This window comes from Heterodontus francisci, chromosome 4 (assembly GCF_036365525.1).
Source record: "Heterodontus francisci isolate sHetFra1 chromosome 4, sHetFra1.hap1, whole genome shotgun sequence".
Lineage (NCBI taxonomy): Eukaryota > Metazoa > Chordata > Chondrichthyes > Heterodontiformes > Heterodontidae > Heterodontus > Heterodontus francisci.
This window is the reverse complement of record NC_090374.1, coordinates 133456702-133480282: the sequence shown is the minus strand read 5'-3', so window position 1 is coordinate 133480282 and position 23581 is coordinate 133456702. Positions and strand designations below refer to the sequence as shown.

The window sequence follows — 23581 nt, the reverse complement described above, 5'->3', positions numbered from 1 at the left end:
TATTTTTACTCAACATAGCTTCTTGAACTTACAATACTATGATCACTGTCCCCTAAATGCACCCTGACTGACACTAGCTTCTCTTGACCCACCTCATTCCCCAGGACCAGATTCAGCAATGCCTCCTTCCTCCTTATGCTGAAAACATACTGATGAAGAAAACTCACTTGAACATACTTTAAAAACTCTTCCCCCTCTCTGCTCTTTACAACTATTACTATCCTAGTTTAAGATAATCAAAGTTCCCCATTATCACTACTCTTGTAATTTTTCTGCAAATTTACACCACTATCATTCCTTCTCATTGGCCTATAAAATACACCCAGTTGTGCAATGGCACCTCTGTTGTTTCTTAACTCTAACCAAATAGATTTAGTCTTTGACCCCTCAAGGGAATCCGCTCTATGCAGCACAGTAATATTCGCCTTTAATCAGTACTGCCACCCCTCCTCCTTTCTTTCCCTCCTTTAAATTTCCTGACCCCTTTATATCCAGGGATATTTAGTACCCAGTCCTGCCCTTTTTTTTTGAGCCAGGCCTCCAGTATCACCACAACATCATATTCCCATGTGGTTATCTGTGCCTTCAGCTCACCAACCTTATTTACCACCCTTTCTGTGTTAATGTGCCTGCACTGTAAGCGAAATTTAGATCTTATTGCCTTCCCTCCTACTCTGATCCCAACCTGATGCCTTACTATTTCTTACTCTAGTGCTAGCTGTCTCTCCTTTATGTGCACCTTGTTTCTCCTTTCCAATGTTACATCCTGGTCTCCATCCCCCTGACAAGTTAGTTTAAATACACACTTCTTTCAGAAAAATCATTCTTTTCTTAAATGGTTGAAAGGATTCTAATATTGAATGCCTTAGTACCTAATAATGTGGACACAGGTTTAACATTGAACTCTTTTCTGGAGTTTATCATGCATGAAAGACAGAACGTTGGTATTTATCAAGGAATGCTGCATTTACAGATGAAACAGGTTACTATTAATGCAGCAGCATGTAGCCAGGGTATAAAGGGTTGTATAAGGTATAATGAGATACTGTTCTCGAAGCCAGACAGTAAGAAGATGTGTAATCAATAAGACCTGCAATGTTTTTCATAATACTTTGTTACGGGATCTAATTTGTCTGAATACTTAAAACTAGAAGTGCAATGTATATCGTGTAATATAGTGTGATTTATGCAAATATTTTAGTTGTACTGAACTCAAAATATTACTTCTGCAGATGTGAATTGGGGCTCCTCCACACAGGCTTTGACTTATTTGAGTGCCTTGCAGCATGCCATTCGGCTTACAGGAGTAGAGGACCATGTGAAGAATTTCAGGTAATTGTATTACTGATTTGAGACTTGAAGAGATATGTTGAGGACCAAGCTTATGTTTATAACTGAAGTCCATCTGAAGTAGACCATTCTTCAGCCTAGAATCAAATCTATCAGGTAGTTGCAGTAATTTTAACTGATTTATGACATGTACACAAGGAGGTTGACTTTGAAACTAATCATGGGGAATACGGGACACATGCTCACATTAATATAGGCACAATTGTCTATTGCTTTTGAGGTACTTTGCCAATTAGTGTAGCAACACCATAAGTTATATTTGTAAATTTATACAAATGTACTGGCTTTGAGCCCACAGTTGTGCCTCATCAGCTATACTTGGTTAATTTTTTAATTTATTTATGGGATTTAGGAATTGCTATCAAGACCAGCATTTATTGCCCATCCCTAATTGCCTGTGAGAAAGTGGTGGTGAGTCACCGCCTTGAACTGCTGCAATTTATATGGTGACAGCACTCCCGCAGTGTTAGGTACAGAGTTTAATGATTTTGACCCAGCAACAGTGAAAGAATAGTGATATATTTCCAAGTCAGGATGGTGTGTGGCTTGGAGGGGAACTTGCAGTTGGTGGTGTTTCCATGCACCTGCTGCCCTTGTCCTTCTAGGTGGTGGAGATCGCAGGTTTGGGAGGTGCTGTCGAAGGAACCTTGGAAAGTTCCTGAAGTACATCTTGTAGATGGTACACACTGTAGCCACTGTGTGCCTATGATAGAGGAAGTGAATTTAAGATGTTGGATGGGGTGCCAATCAAGCTGGCTGCTTTGTCCTGGATGGTGTCGAGCTTCTCGAGTTTTGTTGAGCTGCAATCATCCAGAAAATGGAGAGTATTTGATCATGCTCCTGACTTGTGCAGTGGAGATGGTGGAAAGGCTTTGTGGAGTTGGAAGGAGAGTTATTTGCCGCAGAATACCCAGTCTTTGCTTTTATACCCTCAGTATTTATGTGGCTGGTCCAGTTAGGTTTCTGGGTCAATGGTGACCCCCAGGATATTGATGGTGGGGGATTTGGCAATGGTAATACCATTGAATATGAAGGGGAGGTGGTTAGACTCTTTCTTGTTGCAGCTGGTCATTGCCTTGTACTTGTGTGGCAGAAATGTTACTTGCCACTTCGCAGCCCAAGCCTGGATGATGCCACTCTTGTTGCCTGCGGGTTCAGGCTGCTTTGTTATCTGAGGAGTTGCAACTGGAACTGAACACTGTACAATCATCAGCAAGCGTCCCCAATTATGACCTTGTGTTGCAGGAAAGGTCATTGATGAAAGCTGAAGATGGTTGGGCCTAGGGCACTGTCCTGAGGAACACCAGTTGCAATGTCCTGGGGCTGAGATGATTGACTTCCAGCAACCACAGCCATCTTCCTTTGTGCTAGGTATGACTCCAACCAGTGGAGAGTTTAACCCAATTCTTATTGACTTCAGTTTTACTCGGCTCCTTGATGCCACACTAGGTCAAATGCTGCCTTCCTTGATGTCAATGACATTGACTCTCAGTTCACCTCTGGAATTCAGCTTATTTTTTTGTCCAAGTTTGGACCAAAGCTGTAATGAGGTCGGGAGTCGAATGGTCCTTGCAGAACCCAAGCTGAGCATCAGCGAGCAGGTTACTAGTAAGTGCTGCTTGATAGCAATGACGATGACACCTTCCATCATTTGGCTGATGACTGAGAGTAGGCTGATGGGATGGTAATTGGCTGGATTGGATTGTCCTTAGTTTTGTGGACAGGATATACCTGGGCAATTTTACATTTTATCAGATATATGCCAGTATTGTAGCCATGCTGAAACAGCTTGGCTAGAGGCACAGCTTGTCCTGGTGCACAGGTATTCACGATAGCTAGGATATTTTTGGGACTCTGTGCACAGCAAAGGCCCCATGTGTTCAGCTGTTTCTTGATATCACATGGATTGAATTGGCTGAAGACTGGTTTCAGGAGCAGGTCAAGATAGATCAGTCACTTGGTACTTCTGGCTGAAAATGGTTGCAAATGCTTCAACCTGGTCTTTTGCTCTGATGTTTTGGGCTCTATCATTGTTGATAGGGATATTCGTAGAACCTCTTCCTCTCTTTTAGTTGTTTAATTTCCCACCACCATTTACGACTGGATGTGGCAGGAATGCAAAACTGTTTGTTGTGGGATTGCTTAACCTCAGTGTATAACATGCTGTTTATCATGCATGCAGTCCTGTATTAAACTTCATTAAATTTTAGCTGCACCTGGTGTGGCTCCTGCCATGGCTTTCAACCCCGCCCCCGCCATTGAATTAGGGTTGGTCCCCTGGCTTCATAGTATCATAGAAATTTACAACATGGAAGGAGGCCATTCATCCCATTGTGTTCACGCTGGCAGACAAGTAGCCATTCAGCCTAATCTCATTTTCCAGCTCTTGGTCCGTAGCCTTGTAGATTATGGGACTTCCAGTGCATATCCAAGTGCTTTTTTAATGTTGAGGGTTTCTGCCTCTAGCACCCTTTCAGGCAGTGAGTTCCAGACTCCACCACCCTCTGGGTGAAGAGATATATCCTCAAATCCCCTGTAAAGATCCTACCTCTTGCCCTAAATCTTTGTCCCCTGGTTATGGACCCTTCAACTAAGATGAATAGGACCTTCCTATCCACTCTATCTAGACCCCTCATAATCTTATACATTTCAAACAGATCTCCCCTCAGCCTCCTTTGTTACAAAGAAAATAACCCTAGCCTACCAATCTTCCCTCATAACTAAAATTCTCCAGTCCAGGCAACGTCCTCATAAATCTCTTCTACACCCTCTCTAGTGCAGTCACATCTTTCCTAACGTGCAGTGACCAGACCGGCACGCAGTTCACCAGCTGTGGCCTAACTAGTGTGTTATACAGTACCAGCATAATCTCCCAGCTCTTCTGTCCTATGCAACAAAAACAGAAAATGCTGGAAATATTCAGATCAGGCAGCATCTGTGAAAAGAAAAGCCAAGTTTGCGTAAGTTAGCCTGAATGACTTGATGTCCAATGATTCAGCTAATAAAGGCAATTATTCCGTATGCCGCCTTGACCATTTTATCAGCCACCTCGGGAATCTGTGGACATGCACTCCAAGGTCCCTCTGTTCCTCTAGACTTCTCACTATCGTTTATTGTGTATTTTTGTTAGCCTTCCTCAGTGCCTTACCTCACACTTCTCCGGATTGAATTCTGTCGGCTGGATTTTATAGGGACCTTGACTTCAGGATCTGTGGCGACAGGATGAGGCCCACCAAGGACCTCTCCGCCGGCAGGGCCCAGCCTGATATTGCCAGCGGCAGCGAGGTCTCGTGGCGACCCCCCCCCCCCCTCCCCCCCTGTTGCTAGGCAACGGGGCCACCATTTACATATTTAAATAAATTAACTTACCTGAATTAATGAGTGTCCTGTCGCTTCCTGAAGTTCCGCTGCGATCTTCACCCCAACCGCCGGTACTGCTGCGCCTTCGGATCCTCATCCAGGGAAACGAGGCGCAACACTGGTGGGCGGGGGGGTGGGTAGGTAAGTTTCTCAGTGCGGGGGCACGGGGTGGGGAACAGGATCAAATGAACGCCACGGATGTAGGGGATAGTGAGAAGGGTTATAGTATATAGTTGATGTAGTTTGGGAGAGGTGGTGGGGAAAAGTCAGATTGTGAAGGTAAATGTTTTGGTGGTGGGGGAAAAGGGCAAATAATTTAACTGATGCTGGGGGTGTGGGAGAGGGGCAAAAGGAATTTATTTATTTTAATTCAATATCACTTTAAATATATTAAATGTCCCGGTAGAGCTGACAGCTCTTTAAAAATGGCATTTGCACCTGTGCACAGGCAACTGACACCACCATTGCCGGGGACGGGCAGGCCATGAGATCAGTGGGGGTGGTTGACCCGCCCAGGCTAGTTAAATGAGCTGCCACGCTTGAAATTGTGGCAGTTCTTTGGCGTGTGGACCGCACTGGCAGGCCACCATTTTTTCTGCCTGCCGCCAATATCTGTGGCGGGCTTAGAGTTCAGCCCCATGTGTCAGTTTTCTGCCCACCTGTTTAGTCCATTAATATCTTCCTGCAGTCTACAGCTTTCTTTTTATTAACTACAGGGCCAGGTTTTGTATCATCTGTAAACTTCTTAATCATACCTGCTACATTTAAGTCTAAATTATTGATTATGTACCACTGGTATATAATCAGTATACCGAGCCCTACGGAACCCCACTAGAAACATCCATCACCCATTAGCCTTTACTTCTTGCCTCTGATCCAATTTTGGATCTAACTTGCCACTTTGCCTTGGATCCCATGGGCTTTTACTTTTGTCACCAGTCTGCCATGTGGGACCTTATGAAACACCTTGCTAAAATCCACATAGACTACTCAAATGCACCCTCATTGACCCTCCTTGTTAGCTGGTCAAAAAATTCAATCATGTTAGTCAGACATGACCTTCCCTTAGCAAATCCATACTGACTGTCTTTGATTACACCATGTCATTGTTCTCAATTGTTTCCAATAATTTTCCCAATGCCGAGATTAGGCTGATTGGCCTGCAATTGCTGTCTATCCCATTCTCCCTTTTTAAACAATGGTACAGAGTTGCTGTCCTCCAGTGCCCTGGCACCACACCTGCAGCCAGAGATGATTAGAAAATTATGGTGATGGTTTGATGATAGTGAGGGATATACAGGACCATGAGGTACTTGTACTTGTAAATTAATAGGCTTCTTAACGCATGCTAATAATTAAACCATTATCATTTTTACTTTGTCATTGTAACCAAAGATATGGGCCAGAGTGTTACACATGCCCCCAACCCGGGAGTGGGTTGGAATGCGGGGGGGTGTGTAAAATCGACTGGGAGGTGGGGACAGGGTGCCGTCCCTGTCGCCTCCCTATCCCTGTTGCTGTTTTACCAGTGGCAGAGAGGTGGCAAAGGGCCTGTCTTCCCCAGGCCAATTGCGGCCCATAAGTGGCCAATTAATTGTCACTTAAGGGCCTCCTCCTGCCGTAACTCTAATCTTAGCAGTGGCGGATGGGCATTTTACCTGGGGATGCTGTTCAGTAATACCTGGCAGCCTCTTGTGGGTGGTGGGGGGGGCTCCTGATCGGGTATACACCATGCCCCATGCAGGGGACCCCCTAACAGCACAGGCCACTCCCTCTAAAAGTTGCACCCCCACCCCCACCCCGGGGCCCGGCCAATTATCCTCCGGTGAGGCCCGAACCCCACTTACCTTCCTGAAGGGCAACGTCCCTGGTCCTGTTCTTTCTGTGTGCAGTCCCAGCAGTGGCCACCACTCCCTCTGGCTAGCAGCTCTTCGAGGTGGGACTTCCTGCCTCAGAAGGTGAAGTCCTGACCAAGGCCAATTTAGGGCCTGGGCCATGCAAAATTGCTTCCAGGCCCAGTGGAGGTGAGCTCTTCCCGCCCCCCACCCCCCCAACTTTTAAGCCAATGAGCGGGGCCGCTGCCTTAACATAAAATTTCGGCCATTGTGATAATTTCATTGTTTAAAAAGATAACTATAATAATAGAAACTAGACTGTAGCAAAGTGCCCAACAGCAACACACACTAGTAGATGAACATTGTCTATGGTGAATGTTTGCTATATTGGCTTAAGTTTACAAATTTCACTAAATACGTCCCCTCAATTGTAACAACTTGGTGAATAAACTAATCTGTGACAGAATAGAATCATTTCTGTAGAGTGTATCTGTGTACAGGACCTATGAACTTGGTGATCAGATCTGTGCACAGGTACAGTAGATTTTGCCAGCTCAGTCATTATGGCACAGAAGAGGCCATTTGGCCCATGCCTGCTCTCTGTGGAGCAATCCAGTCAGCTGAAGCAGTAAAGGAAACCCATGTGATTTCTTTTTTGGGCTAATCGTCAAAATGCTACATTTAAGTCAAAATATCAGTCTTTTTCGTCTTGTATTGACAAATTCCGCAAAATAGCGTGCGGTAGGTTTCTGAAGTCAAGTAGATTTTATGGTAATGCTAAAACTTAAAATTCCTTTTGCTATCTTGTATTTTTGGATGCATAATCTTTTATTTAAATTGCAAATTGTAACGCATTTCATGTATAACATGAATATTTGTCTCGTTATCTTAATTTCAAAACTTGCAAGATCTAAAACCATGACTACTTCTATTTATGTAGCACCTTTTGATGTAGTAAAATGTTGCAAGGTGCTTCATGTGAGTATAGTCAGACAAAAATTGACACCAAGCCACATACGTGATATTTGGACAAGTTACCAAAAGCTTCGTCAAAGAGATGAGCTTTCAGGGGCATCCTAGAGGAGAGATGTAGAGGTTTAAGGAGGGATTTCCAGAGCTTGAGGCCTAGGCAGTTGAAGGCACGGCAGTGATGAAAGTCGGGGATGTACAAGAGGCTGGAATTGGAGGAGTGCAGAGTTCTGGACGGGTTGTAGGGCTGGAGAAGGTTACAGATATGGGGAAGGGTAGGTCCATAGAGAGATTTGAACACAAGAATGAGAATTTTATAATCTAGTAGATGTGTTAGTATGTCACAAGGTTCGATGTAAATGTAATACCTCTATCTTGAATTTATTCTAAACGGCTATATTTTGTTTATGTAGGCCCCAATGCCTATTGATGACGGGTGCTCCTACATCCCGTCCCGCTTTGCTCCATCTAGTTCATGCTTTCACCAAAAATGTTGGACTAGTGGTCTGTGGACATGTTCATACGGTGAGTTCAGTAGATAAAACTGGTTTTCAATTGAAGCAGATTTTTGCATCTCATTAGCTTGCTATCAATGGAGTGCCTGCTCCATTCAGAATGTATACTGAATAATGATTTCCACAAGTCTGTTAGCATTTCATATTTGCTTGTTCAACTGTAATCTTGGTTAATTGGGATCAGTTCAAGTTATACTTCGAAATGTTTTTTAAATTAAATGCAGTTTACTAAAATCTACAAGTTTGTTCCCATTAGGGGCCTCGTAGACAAGCTTTGAAGGAAATTTCTACTGATCAGGCTAAATATCAACGATGGTTAATAAAAAACAAAATGAAAGCCTTCTACGCACCTGTATATGCAGAGGATCTGCGTGAGGGAACACAGTTCTTGCTGCAGGTAAGGTTTTTGTGTATTAACAGCTTTACTTCCTGTGAGGTTTTTTTTCTGATATGGTGTTATAATACCTCTGGTGGAGCAGGGACGGGTGGGGTGAAAAATCTGAAAGCATATAATTACTGTAAATTCCCACTTGTATTGACTCATGTATTTGGGTAATAAGTTGGATCAATCACTCCATCTTGTAGTTAAATTGAGTGTTTCAATATACTTGAAACACTCCATTTAGCTACAATTCAAAATTGAAGACAAACCGAAAGCTAAACGCAAGTTGGACACATCCCACAGCTAGCAATCTTCTTTATATTTTTGGCAAATTAAACTTGCAAGCAGAGTTGTGTGTCTGTGCACCAGAAGCTTTGATCAGGCAAAGCTAAACTGAGCTTTTGATATTACATATGAACAGATGAATTAGGAGCAGGAGTAGGGCATTCAGCCCTTCGAGCCCGCTCCGCCATTCAGTATGTTCATGGCTGAACTGATTACTGCACATTTCCAACTACCCCCGATAACCTTTCACCCCCTTGCTTATCCAGAATCTATCTACCTCCTCAAAAATATTCAAAGACTCTGCTTCCACCACCTTTTGAGGAAGTGAAATTCCAAAGACTCACGACCCTCTGAGAAAAGATTTCTCATCGGTCTTAAATGGGCGGCCCCTTATTTTTAAACAGTGACCCCCTAGTTCTAGATTCTTCCACAAGGGGAAACATGCTTTCCACATCCACCCTGTCAAGACCCCTCAGGATCCTGTATGCTTCAATCAAGTCGTCTCTTACTCTTCTAAATTCCAGCGGATACAAGCCCAGCCTGTCCAATCTTTCCCCGTAAGACAGCCCGCTCATTCCAGGTGTTAGTCTTGTAAACCACCTCTGTACTGCCTTCAATGCATTTACATCCTTCCTTAAATAAGAAGACCAGTACTGTACACAGTACTCCAGTTGTAGTCTCACCAATGCCCTGTATAGCTGAAGCATAACCTCCCTACTTTGGGTTCAATTCCCCTCGCGATAAACAATAACATTCTATTAGCTTTCCTAATTATATGCTGTACCTGCATAGTAACCTCTTGAGGTTCATGAATTAGGACACCCCGATCCTTCTGCATCTCAGAGCTCTGCAATCTCTCACCATTTAGATAATATGTTTTTTTATTCTTCCTGCCAAAGTGGACAATTTCACATGATATCACATTATACTCCATTTGCCAGGTGTTTGCCTTAACCTATCTATATCCCTTTGTAGCCCCCCTTATGTCCTCTTCACCAGTTACTTTCCCTATCTTTGCATCATCAGAAAATGTAGCAACGATACCTTAGTCCCTTCATCTAAGTCATTTATATAAGTTGTAAAAAGTTGAGGCCCCAGCACAGATCCCTTTGGCACAGCACTCGTTACATCTTGCCAACCAGAAAATGCCTACTCTGTTTCCTGTCAGCTAGCCAATCTTCTATCCATGCCAATATGTTGCCCCCTACACCGTGAGCTTTTATTTTCTGCAATAACCTTTGATGTGACACTTTATCAAATGCCTTCTGGAAATCTAAGTACAATACATCCACCGGTTCCCTTTTATCCACAGCACGTGTAACTCCCTCAGAACTCCAATAAATTGGTTAAACATAATTTCCCTTTCACAAAACCATGTTGACTCTGCCTGATTACCTTGAATTTTTCTAAATACTGTGCTGGAGTGTCTTTAATAATAGCTTCAAACATTTTCCCTAAGATAGATGTTAAGCTAACTGGCCTGTAGTTTCCTGCTTTCTGTCTTCCACCATTTTTGAATAAAGGAGTTACGTTCTCTATTTTCCAATCTAATGAAACTTTCCCTGAATCTAGGGAATTTTGAAAAATTAAAACTAACGCATCAACTATCTCACTAGCTACTACTTTTAACACCCTAGGATGAGGACTTGTCAGCCCACAGCTCCAACAATTTGTTCTGTAACACTTCTCTGGTGATTGTAATTTTCTTGAACTCCTCCCTCCATTCCAGCTAAAACTGCGTTGTTACTTGTATCCTCAATAGTGAAGACCCATGCAAAATATCTGTTCAATTCATCTGCCATTTCCTTTATTATCCATTATTAATTCCCCAGACTCACATTCTATAGGACCAACGCTCACTTTAACTCTTTATGTATCTATAGAAACTCTTACTATTTGTCTTTATATTTCTAGCTAGCTTTCTCTTGTACTCTAATTTTAATTTCCTTATCACTCTTTTAGTCATTCTTTGCTGTTTTTTATATTCTGTCCAATCTTTTGACCTGCCACCCCAATTATATGCTTTTTCTTTAAGTTTGATACTATCTTTAACTGTTTTAGTTAACCACGGATGGCAGGTCCCACCCTTAGAATTTTTCTTTCCCGTTGAAATGTATCTATTCTGTGTATTCTGAAATATCCCCTTAACTATCTGCCACTACATCTCTTGACCTATCCCTTAACCTAATTTGCCAGTTTCCTTTAGTTAGCTCTGCTTTCATGCCCTCATAATTACCCTTCTTTAAGTTTAAAATACTAGTCTTGGACCCACTCTTCTCTCCGTCACCTTAGCTATGAGGTAATTAATCCTATCTCATTACACAATACCAGATCTAGTATAGCCTGCTCGCTGGTTGACTCCCGAACGCACTGTTCCAAGAAATTATCCCGAAAACATTCTGTGTACTCCTCATCTAGGCTACCTCTGCCCACCTGATTTTTTCCAGTCTATATATGTAGGTTAAAACCCCCATAATTATCGCTGTACCCTTCTGACAAGTTGCCATTATTTCTTCCTTTATACCCTGTCCTACAGTGTGGTTAATGTTAGGTGGCCTGTACACCACTCCCACAAGTGACTTCTTGCCTTTATGATTTCTCATCTCTACCCAAACTGCTTCTACATCCTGGTCTCCTGAACTCAGGTCATCCCTCTCGATTGAGCTAATACCATCATTAATTAACAGAGCTACCCCACCACCTTTTCCTAGCTTCCTATCCTTCCTAAATGCCATGTACCCTTCAATATTCAGGTCCTAATCTGTCATCCTGCAGCCATGTCTCTGTAATGGCCATCAGATCGTACTTATTTATTTCTATTCGTGCTCTCAGTTCATCTGTTTTGATTCAAATGTTATGTTCATTCAGACACTGAGCCTTTAGTTTTGTCCTTTTTTATTATTTTTGTAACCTCCAGCTTTCTCTGTTGATTTACTCTTAGATTTGTACGCTCTGTCCCTTCCTGTCATAATCTGTTTTATCATTTCCCATATTAATGGCTTTCTCTCTTGCCTTGTCTCTACTCCTTGATTTAGCATATCTTCCCAAATTTGATCCCTTGCCCCCGCTATTCAGTTTTAAAACCCCCTCTACTTCCCTAGTTATGCAGCTCGCTAAAACACCGGCCCCAGCACGGTTCGGGTGCAGACTGTCCCAAAAGTACAGCACCACTTTCCCCAGTGCCAGTGCCCCACGAACCGGAATCCACTTTTACCACACCAGTCTTTGAGCCACGCATTAATTTCTCTAATCTTATTTGCCCTATGCTGATTTGCACGTGGTTCAGGTAATAATCCAGAGATTATTACCTTTTGAGGTTCTTCTTAATATGGCGCCTAGTTCCTCATACTGATTTTGCAGAACCTCTTTCCTTGTCCTGCCTATGTCGTTGGTACCTACATGGACCACAACGACTGGATCCTCCCCCTCCCACTGTAAGTTCCTCTACAGCCCTGAGCAGATCTCCCGAACCCTGGCATCATGCAGGCAACACAGTTGTCTGGACTCTCTCTCTTTGCTGCAGAGAAGAGTGTCAATCCCCCTAACTATACTGTCCCCTACTACCATTGCATTCCTTTTTTTCTCCCTCCACTTGAATGGCTTCCTGTACCATGGTGCCATGGTCAGGTTGCGCATCCACCCTGTAGCCCTACTCGCATCCAAGCAAGCTGAAAGAACCTCAAACCTGTTGGACAATCGCAAAGGCTGAGGTCCCTACACTCCTGCCCTCTGGGTCCCCTAACCTACCTCAACTGCAGCCCCACACTCCTGTACCTGACCACTGAACAAATCAGAAGACCCTATCCTAAGGGGTGTGACTGCCTCCTGGTACAAAATGTCCAGGTAACTTTCCCCCACCCTGATGTCAGTGTCTGTAGCTAGGCCTCCAGTTCCATGACTCTGAGCCAAAGCTGTTCGAGCCACAAACACTTACTGCAGATGTGTTTTCCCTGGCTCCCACATCCTACAGCTGTGACACATCACCTATCCTGTCATCCTTAATGTGTTTTAATTAATTAACTATTTTGGGGAGGAGATTGCTAAGGCCCTGGCAGAGATTTTTGTATCATAAGCCATGGGTGAGGTAGAAGGGCAGCAGGGATAAACCAGGGAACTATAGGCCGGTGAGCCTTATATCAGTGGTGGGAAAGTCATTGGAAGAGATTCTGAGAGACAGGATTTATATGCATCTGGAAAGGCATGGTCTGATTAGGGATAGTCAACATGGCTTTGTGCGTGGGAAATCATGTCTCACAAATTTGTTTGAGTTTTTCGAGGAGGTGGCCGAGGAATGACGAGTGCAGGGCAATGGACATTGTCTACATGGACTTTAGCAAGGCCTTTGACAAGGTCCCGCATGGTAGGCTGGTCCAGAAGGTTCCAACACATGCGGTCCAGGATGAGCTAGCAAATTGGATACAAAATTGGCTTAGTAATAGGAGACAGAGGGTGGTAGTGGAGAGTTGTTTTTCAGATTGGAAGCAGGTGACCAATGGTGTGCCGCAGGGATCAGTGCTGGGCCCTCTGTTTGTCATACATTCACATCCAAGTCATTAATATATGAGGGGCATGATCAGTAAGTTTTCAGATGACACCAAAATTGGTGGTATAGTGGACAGTGAAGAAGGTTGTCTAAGGTTACAACAGGATATAGATCAACTGGGAAAGTGGGCAAGGGAGTGGCAAATGGAATTTAACGCAGACAAGTGTGAAGTGATGCATTTTGGGAAGTTAAACCAGGGCAGGACATATACAGTGAATGGCAGGGCCCTGGGGAGTGGTGTTGAGCAGAGAGACCTTGGGGTGCAAGTACATAGTTCCCTGAAAGTGGCAACACAGGTAGACAGGGTGGTGAAGAAGGCGTATGGCATGCTTGCCTTCATTGGCTGAGGCATTGAGTACAAGTGTTGGGGCGTTATGTTACAGTTGTACATAACGTTGGTTAGGCTGCATTTGGAGTACTGTGTGCAGTTCTGGTCGCCACACTACAGGAAAGATGTGATTAAGCTAGAGAGGGTGCAGAAAAGATTCACAAGGATGTTGCCTGGTTTGAAGGGCTTGAGTTATAAAGAGAGATTGGATAGCCAGAGTCTGTTTTCCCTGGATCGAAGGAGGCTGAGAGGGGACATGATAGAGGTATATAAAATTATGAGAGGCCTAGACAGGGTAGATAGCCAGAGTCTGTTGCCCATGGCAGGGGTGACTAAAACTAGAGGGCATAGATTTAAGGTGAGCAGGAGGAGGTTTAAAGGGGATCAAAGGGTAAATTTTTCACACAAAGAATAGTGGGTATCTGGAATGAGCTGCCTGAGGAGGTGGTCGAGGCAGGAACAGTAGTGACATTTAAGAGGCATCTGGACAGGTACTTGAATGAGCAAGGCATAGAGGGATATGCAATTAATGCAGGCAGGATTAGTATCGATGGGCATTATGGTCGGCATAGGGCCTGTTTCTATGCTGTACGACTCTGACTCTTTTTATTCAATTATTTGTTTTATTTTCCTTTTTTAATATATTTCATCAAGCTTACCACTAGTTCCTTTACTATTTGAAATGTCAGGATTAGAATCGACCTTAACCACTTACCAGACACTCATCAAACAGCTAGCTTCTTCTCCAACCAGTCACCTACCTGCTTGCCTATGATGTCACACTTGATTTTCTTGAACAGGCTTGTTCCACTGAACAGAGCAGAGGATCCGATGGGATAGAGAATAGCCCCTCCCCACTCTTTGCAATGGCGCCCCTCCCCGCTCTTTGCAATGACGCCCCTCCCCGCTCTTTGCAATTCAATAATTTTGAATTATGGAAGTACAAATATACTGCGCAGTTGTTTAATTTATATTCGTGTTTTCCTCACTTGACCTTGAGTGAGCATCATTTAAGGTTATGTGTAAGATTCAAGACCTTTCTTGATTCCAGTTATGTAGCTTTTTGGCTTAAAGGTGCCACTACATTAATTGCTGTTACTCAACATTTTCTTTAAAATTGTGATTATTTTCAAAATATGGCTGACCCTCATTAAGAAAGAACAAACATACATTTATATAGCTCCTTTCACAACCTCAGGATATCCCAAAATGCTTCACAACTTTTTGCCACTGTTGTAATATAGAAAAATGGTAATATGTAGCAGAATAATGTAGCCCAGCGTGAGACTGTGAGTTAGATACACAAGTTTGATTTAGTCTGAAGTTTACACATGATCATTACCTCTGTCGACTGTATTAAAAGGAACTCAGTTGTGATAGTTGGTGATAGTTTCAAGTTTTCAGCTATACTTCCCCCGTGTAGCCACTTTCTAATGTTTTTCATCTCAGGGAAGCGGGGAGGAGGGGAAATGGAAGAAAGGGGCTGGTGAAGAATTGGGAGCTGTTTTACCAGGCTGCTCTTGTCAACTGGTTAAAGAACAGACCCAGCGGAGAGCCTGCTACCTACAGTCGCATTTGGGAAATTGTATATTACCTAAGAAGCAAAATGGCCTCTTAAAATGTAGGATGGCAGAATTTTAAATCGTGCAAATATATTTTTAGACATAATAGAAGACTGGAATTTTATGAGCCCTGTAGACTCGGGAACGGAGGCGGGGGGGCGGGGGGAGAACCTATAAAATTGCGAGGGTAGGTGGGGGTGGAGTGCCCAATGCCATGGAATGTAGTCCAGGGCAGGAAAGGCCAGGAGGCCGATTGAGGCCCTTAAGTGGCCAATTAATGGCCTCTTAGGGGCCTCTTCACAGCGCCACTGGCATTTTAACAGGCTGCCCATAGCTCCATGTGGGCTGGTGGTAGGGGGGGCCTCCCTCCATGGGCAATCAGCGTGCCCCATAGGGCTCCAATGGCTAAGACCTCCCCTGTGCCACCACCCAACCCTCAAACCCCTTGCTGGGGCCTGCTTGACTGGCCCTGCAATCCTCAGCTCCATGGCTGCTCCTGGACTGGTAACTGTTGCAGTTCCACTGATTGGCCTGTAGCTCTTGGAGGCAGGATCCTTAAAGGGGCGGGAACCCCAGCACCGGGCAGTTAATTGTTCAAGTGCTGTGAGATGCAGCCGAGGGTCTCTCAAACGGCTGAGGCAGTGTTCCCCTCGCCTTTCTGACCTTGTGTCAGGGCCCCCGCTGGTGGCATAAAATCCAACCCCAAGATTTCAAAGCCTGCCCAGATGTTGTATTTGGTGCAAGATACTAAAAAAGAAATTGTGCCCGGATGATATTGGTGATAATCCATCAAAATATTTTGGGTGCCATTTTGACAAATGAAGACTTTGAATAGAAGGAAATAGTGTAGTTGCATGATTAGTTTCTTGTTAGAAACTGCAATGTGAATATTGAATATTTTCACTCTGATTCTCACTCTCTCTCGCTCTTTTCCTTTTTCTCTTTCCCTGTATGTGTCTCTCTTTCCCCCCCACCAACTCCTTTTGTCTCCTACTCTTTATCTCTCTCACCATTCTCTTTTTTTTTTCTCTTTCACTGGGGGTGTTTTCATCACCACTTGCATAGTAAATGGAAACAAAAATCAGGTGCATTCTATAACAGTTGGATGATGTACTCTGCTATTTTAACGCCCAAGCATTGAAGGAAAAAAAAATTCTCATCCGCTCGTTTTTTTCCCTCAAAATATTCCTTTATATCCTCTTTAGAACAGTGATTTGATGAGATTAATCTTTTGATCCAGTTCTCAAGAAGCACCTATGCATTCAGTTCCTTTCCTGGCTGCCATGCTAGTTGACATTATAGCATGGCTGCAGTTTATCTTTGTGCCAGATTGCAGGATGAGGGGAAATGGTGAGGGTGACGTCCTCTAGATTCAGTGATGCCTGTTGCACCGGCGTCCGTGAGAGCTGTACCAATAATTCAGAGCACCACCTCCTCCAAGGGGCTCGGGAGATGCTGTTGCTCCTGTCCCCTGTCAGTTCCCTGCAGTTGCCTCCTGTTATGTGCTGCTTTATCCTGTAAGAGAGAGAGAAGAGCGAGTGTGTTGCAATGTATTTGGGTGATATGCCTGTCATAGTTGGAAACTGTCAGATGGTGAGGTTTTGAGGAAAGATGGTGACTTAGTGGTAATGTCACTGGACTAGTAACCCAGAGGCCCAGGCTAATGCCATAGTGGGGACTGGTTCAAACCCCACTGCAGCAGCTGGTGTAATTTAAATAATTAATAAAAATCTGTAGTCGAAAGTTAGTCTCTGTAATGGTGCCATGAAACTGTCTTCGTGTGTCATTAAAAACCCATCTGATTCACTAATTTCCTTTTAGAGAAGGAAATCTGCTATCCTTACCCGGTCTGGCCTACATGTGACTCCAAACCCACAGCAATATGGTTCACTCCAAACTACCCTCTGAAATGGCCTAGCAAGCCACTCAGCATCTTGTATACCTCAATCATATCTCCCCTCAGCCTTCTCTGCTCCAAGGAAAACAACGCTAGCCTTTTCAGTCTCTCTTCATAGCTGAAATGCTCCAGCCCAGGCAACATTCTGATGAATCTCCTCTGCACCCTCTCCAGTTCTATCACATCCTTCCTATAGTGTGGTGACCAGAACTGTACACAGTACTCCAGCTGTGGCCTAACTAGCATTTTATACAGCTCCATCATAGCCTCCCTGCTCTTATATTCTATGCCTCAGCTAATAAAGGCAAGTATACCATATGTCTTCCTAACCACCTTATCTGCCTGTCCTGTTGCCTTCAGTGATTTATGGACAAGTGCACCAAGGTCCCTCTGACCCTTTCTACTTCCTAGGGTCCTATGATCCATTGTATAATCCCTTGCCTTGTTAGTCCTCCCAAAATGCATCACCTCACACTTTTCAGGATTAAATTCCATTTGCCACTGCTGTGCCCATCTTACCAGCCCATCTATATCGTTCTGTAATCTAAGGCTTTCCTCCTCACTATTTACAACACCACCAATTTTCATGTCATCTGCGAATTTACTGATCATACCTCCTGTATTCACGTCTAAATCATTAATGTACACTACAAACCGCAAGGGTCCCAGCACCGATCCCTGTGGTGCACCACTGGTTTTCACTCGCAAAAACAGCCCTTGACCATTACCCTCTGTTTCCTGCCACTAAGCCAGTTTTGGATCCAATTTGTCAAATTGTCCTGGATCCCATGGGCTCTTACCTTCTTAACCAATCTCCCATGCAGGACCTTATCAAAAGCCTTACTGAAGTCCATGTATACTACATCTACTGCTTTACGCTCACCTGCACATCTAGTCACCTCCTTGAAAAATTCAATCAAGTTAGTTAGACACGATCTCCCCCTGACAAAACCATGCTGACTATACCTGATTAATTCCTGCCTCTCCAAGTGGAGATTAATCCTGCCCCTCAGAATATTTTCCAATATTTTCCCAACCACTGATGTTAGACTCACTGGCCTGTAATTACCTGGTTTATCCCTGCTACCCTTCTTGAATAATGGTACCACATTTGCTGTCCTCCAGTCCTCTGGTACCGTTCCTGTGGCCAGAGAGGATTTGAAAATTTGTGTCAGAGCCCCTGCTATCTCCTCCCTTGCCTCACATAACAGCCTGGGATACATCTCATCTGGGCCTGGGGATTTATCCACTTTTAAGCCTGCTAAAACAGCTAATATTTCCTCCCTTTCAATGCTAATATGTTCAAGTATATCACAATCCCCCTCCCTGATCTCTAAACCTACATTGTCCTTCTCCATAGTTAACACAGATGAAAAGTGATCATTTAAAACCTCACCTATGTCCTCCGGCTCCACACACAGATTGCCACTTTGGTCCCTAATGGGCCCTACTCTTTCCCTGCTTCTCCTCTTGCCCTTAATATACTTTAAAAAACACCTTAGGATTTTCCTTTATCTTGCCCGCTAGTATTTTTTCATGTCCTCTCTTCGCTCTCCTAATTACTTTAAGTGCCGCCCTACACTCTCTATACTCCTCTAGTGCCTCTGCTGTTTTCAGCGCTTGGGATCTGCCATAAGCTTCCTTTTTTTTTCCTGATCCAATCCTCTATATGCCTTGACATCCAGGGTTCCCTGGACTTGTTGGTCCTACCCTTCACTTTAATGGGTACATGTTGGCTCTGAACTCTCTCAATTTCCTCTTTGACTCCCACTGATCTGATGTAGACTTTTCTACAAGTAGCTGCTCCCAGTCCACTTTGGCCAGATCCTGTTTTATCAAATTGAAATCGGCCTCCCCCAAATCAGTACCTTTATTTCTGGTCCATCTTTGTCCTTTTCCATAACTACCTTAAATATTAGAGTTATGGTCACTGTCCCCAAAATGCTTCCCCCACTGACGCTTCTACCACTTGTCCGGTTTCATTCCCTAGCATTAGGTCCAGTACTGCCCCTTCTCTTGTAGGACTTTCTATGTACTGGCTCAAAAAGCTCTCCTGTATGCATTTTAAGAATTCCGCCCCCTTTAAGCCTTTTGCCCTAAGACTATCCCAGTTAATATTGGGGAAGTTGAAATCCCCTATTATTATTACCCTATTATTTTTACACCTCTCTGAGATTTGCCTACATATCTGCTCCTCTGTCTCTCCCTGACTGTTTGGAGGCCTGTAGTACACACCCAGCCAAGCGATTGCCCCCTTTTTATTTTTAAGTTCTACCCAAATTGGCTCATTTGAGGAACCTTCTAAGTATCATCCCTCCTTACTGCAGTAATTGACTCCTTGATCAACAGTGCAAAACCACCTCCTCTTTTATCCCCTCCCCTGTTGCACCTGAAGATTCTATACCCTGGAATATTGAGCTGCCAGTCCTGTCCCTCCCGTAACCATGTCTCTGTGATAGCAATAATATCATAATCCCATGTGCTAATCAATGCCCTCCGTTCATCTGACTTGCAAGTAAGACTCCTTGCGTTGAAATAGATGCAATCCAGCCTTGCATTTTTCACTTGTACCTTACCAGGTCTATACTTGCTCTGCCTTCCAGACAGACTCACTTTCTGTTCTGTATTACCACCTACTGTACCTCCACTCTGCATCCCATCCCCCTGCCAAATTAGCTTAAACCTCCCAGCAAGGATGCTTGTCCCATTCCGGTTCAGGTGCAACCCGTCCAACTTGTACAGGTCCCACCTTTGCCAGAAACAGACCCAGTGATCCAGGAAACTAAAGCCCTCCCTCCTGCACCATCTCCTCAGCCACGCATTCATCTGCTCCATCCTCCTATTTCTCAACTCACTAGCACGTGGCATTGGGAGTAATCCAGAGATTACAACTTTAGAGGTCCTGCTTTTTAATCTGCTACCTAGCTCCCTAAATTCTTGTTGCAGGACCTCACCCCTTTTTCTACCTATGTCGTTGGTATCAACGTGTACCACGACCTCTGGCTGCTCACCCTCCCCCTTCAGAATGTCCTGCAGCCGCTCCATGAAATCCTTGACCCTAGCACCAGGGAGGCAACATACCATCCTGGAGTCACGTTTGCGGCCACAGAAAAGCCTATCTGTACCCCTTACCATAGAATCCCCCATCACTATAGCTCTTCCACTCCTTTTTCGCCCCTGCTGTGCAGCAAAACCATCTTTGGTGCCACGGACCTGACTGCTGCTTTCCCCTGGGAGGTCATCTCTTATCCCACCACCCCCCCCCCCCCCCCCCCCACCCCCCAAACGGTATCCAAAGCGGTATATCTGTGTGAGAGTGGGATGGCCACAGGGGACTCCTGTACTACCTGCCTACGCCTACTGCTCTGCCTGGTGGTCACCCATCCCTTTTCTGCCTGTGCTGTCGTTACCTGCAGTGTAACCACCTCTCTAAACGTGCTATCCACAACGTCCTCAGCATCGCGTATGCTCCACAGCGAATCCACCCGCAGCTCTAGCTCCGTAATGCAGGTAGTCAGTAGCTGCAGATGGATACACTTCCTGCACACGTGGTTGTCAGGGACACTGGAAGCATTCCTGATTTCCCACATAGCGCAGGAGGAGCATATCACTGGTGCGAGCTCTCCTGCCATGACTTGCCTTTAAATTAATTAGTTACTCCCTTTTAAAAAAAAAAAATACTAATTACACTAGGGGCCTTGTTCTACTCCAAACACTACCCAGTACAATCTAAAATCCTAAAAATAAATAAACACCCTTTAGTATTAATCACCTTATCACTTGAGGTTTTCTTACTTAGAACGGTAAGATTTTGGTTAATGCATTTAAGGGAAGCTAGTTAGGTATGAGAAAGGGAAAGAAGGATTTATTGATTGGGTGCGATAAAGAATGGTGAAAGGAGGCTCAAGTGGTGCATAGACCGATTGGCCTGAATGGTATGTTTGTGCTGTTAGAGTCTATGAACTGTTTTTTTTTTAGATATTGGGAATCTGCTTCTGGCACTGATGCTGTTAAATCTATTTTCCATAGCCTGGTAGCTGGCTCATAAACGCAAGTAAAACTGGATCTACAAGTTGGCCACCAGGTAATGGGAAACGGACTTAATAGTGCAAATACTGGAAGGTGCTGCACAGTATGCTTGGCTCCTGGAATCGGAAGGAAAATAATTATATGGAATTAATATACATTTAGATGTACAGTAACATTCTCCTCTCTGCCCAAGCTGTATGGCTCATAGCTAACCTTCCATGTCCTTTGTATAAGTGTGACAACTTTTTTATTTCCCACACCAGCCTTCCTGTGCCCTGTGAATTAGATTGCTAAATAGTACCTCATTAGAGGCTATTTTGTACTGCGGTCCATACCCGCATTCAGGACAGATGTCTGACAGAAAAGTGACTTTTAATTCTGCTTCTGGTCTATTTCCAGGCTGTAGGACTTGGTCGAATGCGGCCCAATACACTTGTCTTTGGCTTTAAAAAAGACTGGCACCACGCCGTTATGAAGGATGTGGAAAACTACATCAATACTATTCAGTGAGTTAATGTTACTAATTACCATTCTATGGAGTAAAGCCCCACTTTGAGAACAAAACCAAGCTTTTCTTCCCTTGATCCCTTTGGAGGTGGTTGTAACAAAGTCCCCAAGATTATTTTAGATTGAGTTGCAAGCATACCTTTTTGTTTCTTTAGTACAGACATAATCTAAAATAAACAGAGATCATTTGTTTGTTTTCATTCCTACAGAAGAGATTAAAGATATACAGCCATTTTAGCTTTTGTATTCTAAAGTCCAATGCATGGCAATAAATAAGAAATAATGATACCTGTGCTATTTTTAAAGACCTTTGCTCAAGTATGAGTAAGTCCTAAGCATTTTGCACTAACAGTTTTTTCCCATTTTAAGTAGGCAATTTATTTTCATACTTAACAGGTGTTAATTATGCATCTTTGTTTGGATGCGTTGATGGATAAACCATCTGATAATAGCCTTTATGGTTAGTTGTAATGCCTTTACAATATAAATGTGTTTTGTGTGTACATGGCCTGTCCTTGTGAAATGTTACCACTGATCTAGTATAAGAATTTTATTTCCTTTTTCTGCTTCATGAACCGTTCATTGTTATGCATACTTGCTTTGCAGTGATGCATTTGACTATCAGTATGGAGTAGTCGTCATTAGACTGAAGGAAGGTTTTAATATTTCTCATCTTCAAGCACAAGGTGAGTTTTTTTGGCCTACAATTCTTCTAGAGCTCTATTGTATCTACATTAGGTGGTTTCTTGTTATAGAGCAGCAGCATGCTACTGAAAATCCAGGTTCTTTTTTTTTTCCCTCCCACACTGGTCATGGTTTGCATCTGTGTTGATGCTGGGCATCGCCTTTATTGTGGAGGGAAAGTCTGAGGAGGAGTCACACCTGGCCAACCTTTTATTAAATGTTACCGAGTGACCAGCTAAAGACTTTATTTATCCTGACCTTATTCTGTATTCCACACTATCCAGACCAATATCTAGGAAGGAAGATGCAAGTTCTACTGCTCAGGGTAGGAGAGGGGAATGAAAAGTGCTAATGTATTCAATCAGGGATGCAAATGTTTGCTTCCCACTGAGGCTGCTTGTTAGTGTTGCATAATACAGTAAAAACTGTTATCTGGCATGTGCCGGACTCGAGAGGTGCTAGATAAGCAAAATACTGGTTAATCAAGATTTCTACTTACCCAGGCAGGTGGAGATCCAACATTGCGCCCAAAATTATTGCCGCGAGGATGAAGGGTACCCAGGGACCGACATTGTGAAAGTTGATTAGAAATTTTCCCGTAATCCCTCGGTCAGTGCACCAATATAGTACGCGGAAGCATCCACCCTTTCCAACAAGCCATCCCAGGTGGAGATCGGATGTGGAACTCCAGAGCAAAACGCATCTGGCTGTAAGGACCAAGAATCCCATTATGTCAATGGGGAACTAGTCACCAAGACAATATAGCATTTCTAACTGTGGGTGGCAACCTGAACTCCTGTGGAAATTCCAGATAATGGAGCTTGCCGGTTGATAAAGTGCCAGATAACAAAGCTTTTACTGTATGCTGTTTGTGTTCTGAGCTCATACCATTAGAAACAAGATGGAGAATACTTTAAAGTGTACTTTGTAACATTCTTGTAGCCAGCAAAGGAACTTCTGTCTAATCAGACTTAACTAGGCTTGTACTCCTATCCCAGAGTTGAAAGGATCGTGTTTAAAAGCTGACTATCCTATTTGCAATTGTTTTATTCTGGTCACTGAACAGTATCACTTTTAGTGTATTTAATGTTATAATATCCAGGAAAGGCCAGCTTGCGTACATCTCATCACAGTCCAACCACAAGTCGTGTTAATGTAAGAACAAAAGAAGAGGAGGCGACCATTCGGTCCGTCGTTCTGCTCCGCCATTCAATAACCTCATAGCTGATCATCTACTTCAGCTACTCCTTCCCGCACTCTTCCCAGATCCATCAATCTCTGACTTGAATATACTCGACAACTGAACATCCCATGGTTCAGAATCAAAATGGACCA

At 43.8% G+C, this 23581-nt stretch overlaps 1 protein-coding gene across 2 annotated transcripts in view; it reads left to right on the top strand.

Moving 5' to 3' along the window:
- Positions 1-23581, top strand: part of slc12a2 (solute carrier family 12 member 2) — a 245127-nt gene that overhangs the window by 184240 nt on the left and 37306 nt on the right. For both annotated transcript variants that reach the window (XM_068030181.1, XM_068030180.1), the window contains exons 15-19: positions 1233-1332; positions 7928-8039; positions 8286-8426; positions 21455-21561; positions 22169-22248. In XM_068030181.1, the coding sequence (XP_067886282.1) occupies positions 1233-1332; positions 7928-8039; positions 8286-8426; positions 21455-21561; positions 22169-22248 (540 nt within the window). The remainder of the gene's footprint in view (positions 1-1232; positions 1333-7927; positions 8040-8285; positions 8427-21454; positions 21562-22168; positions 22249-23581) is intronic.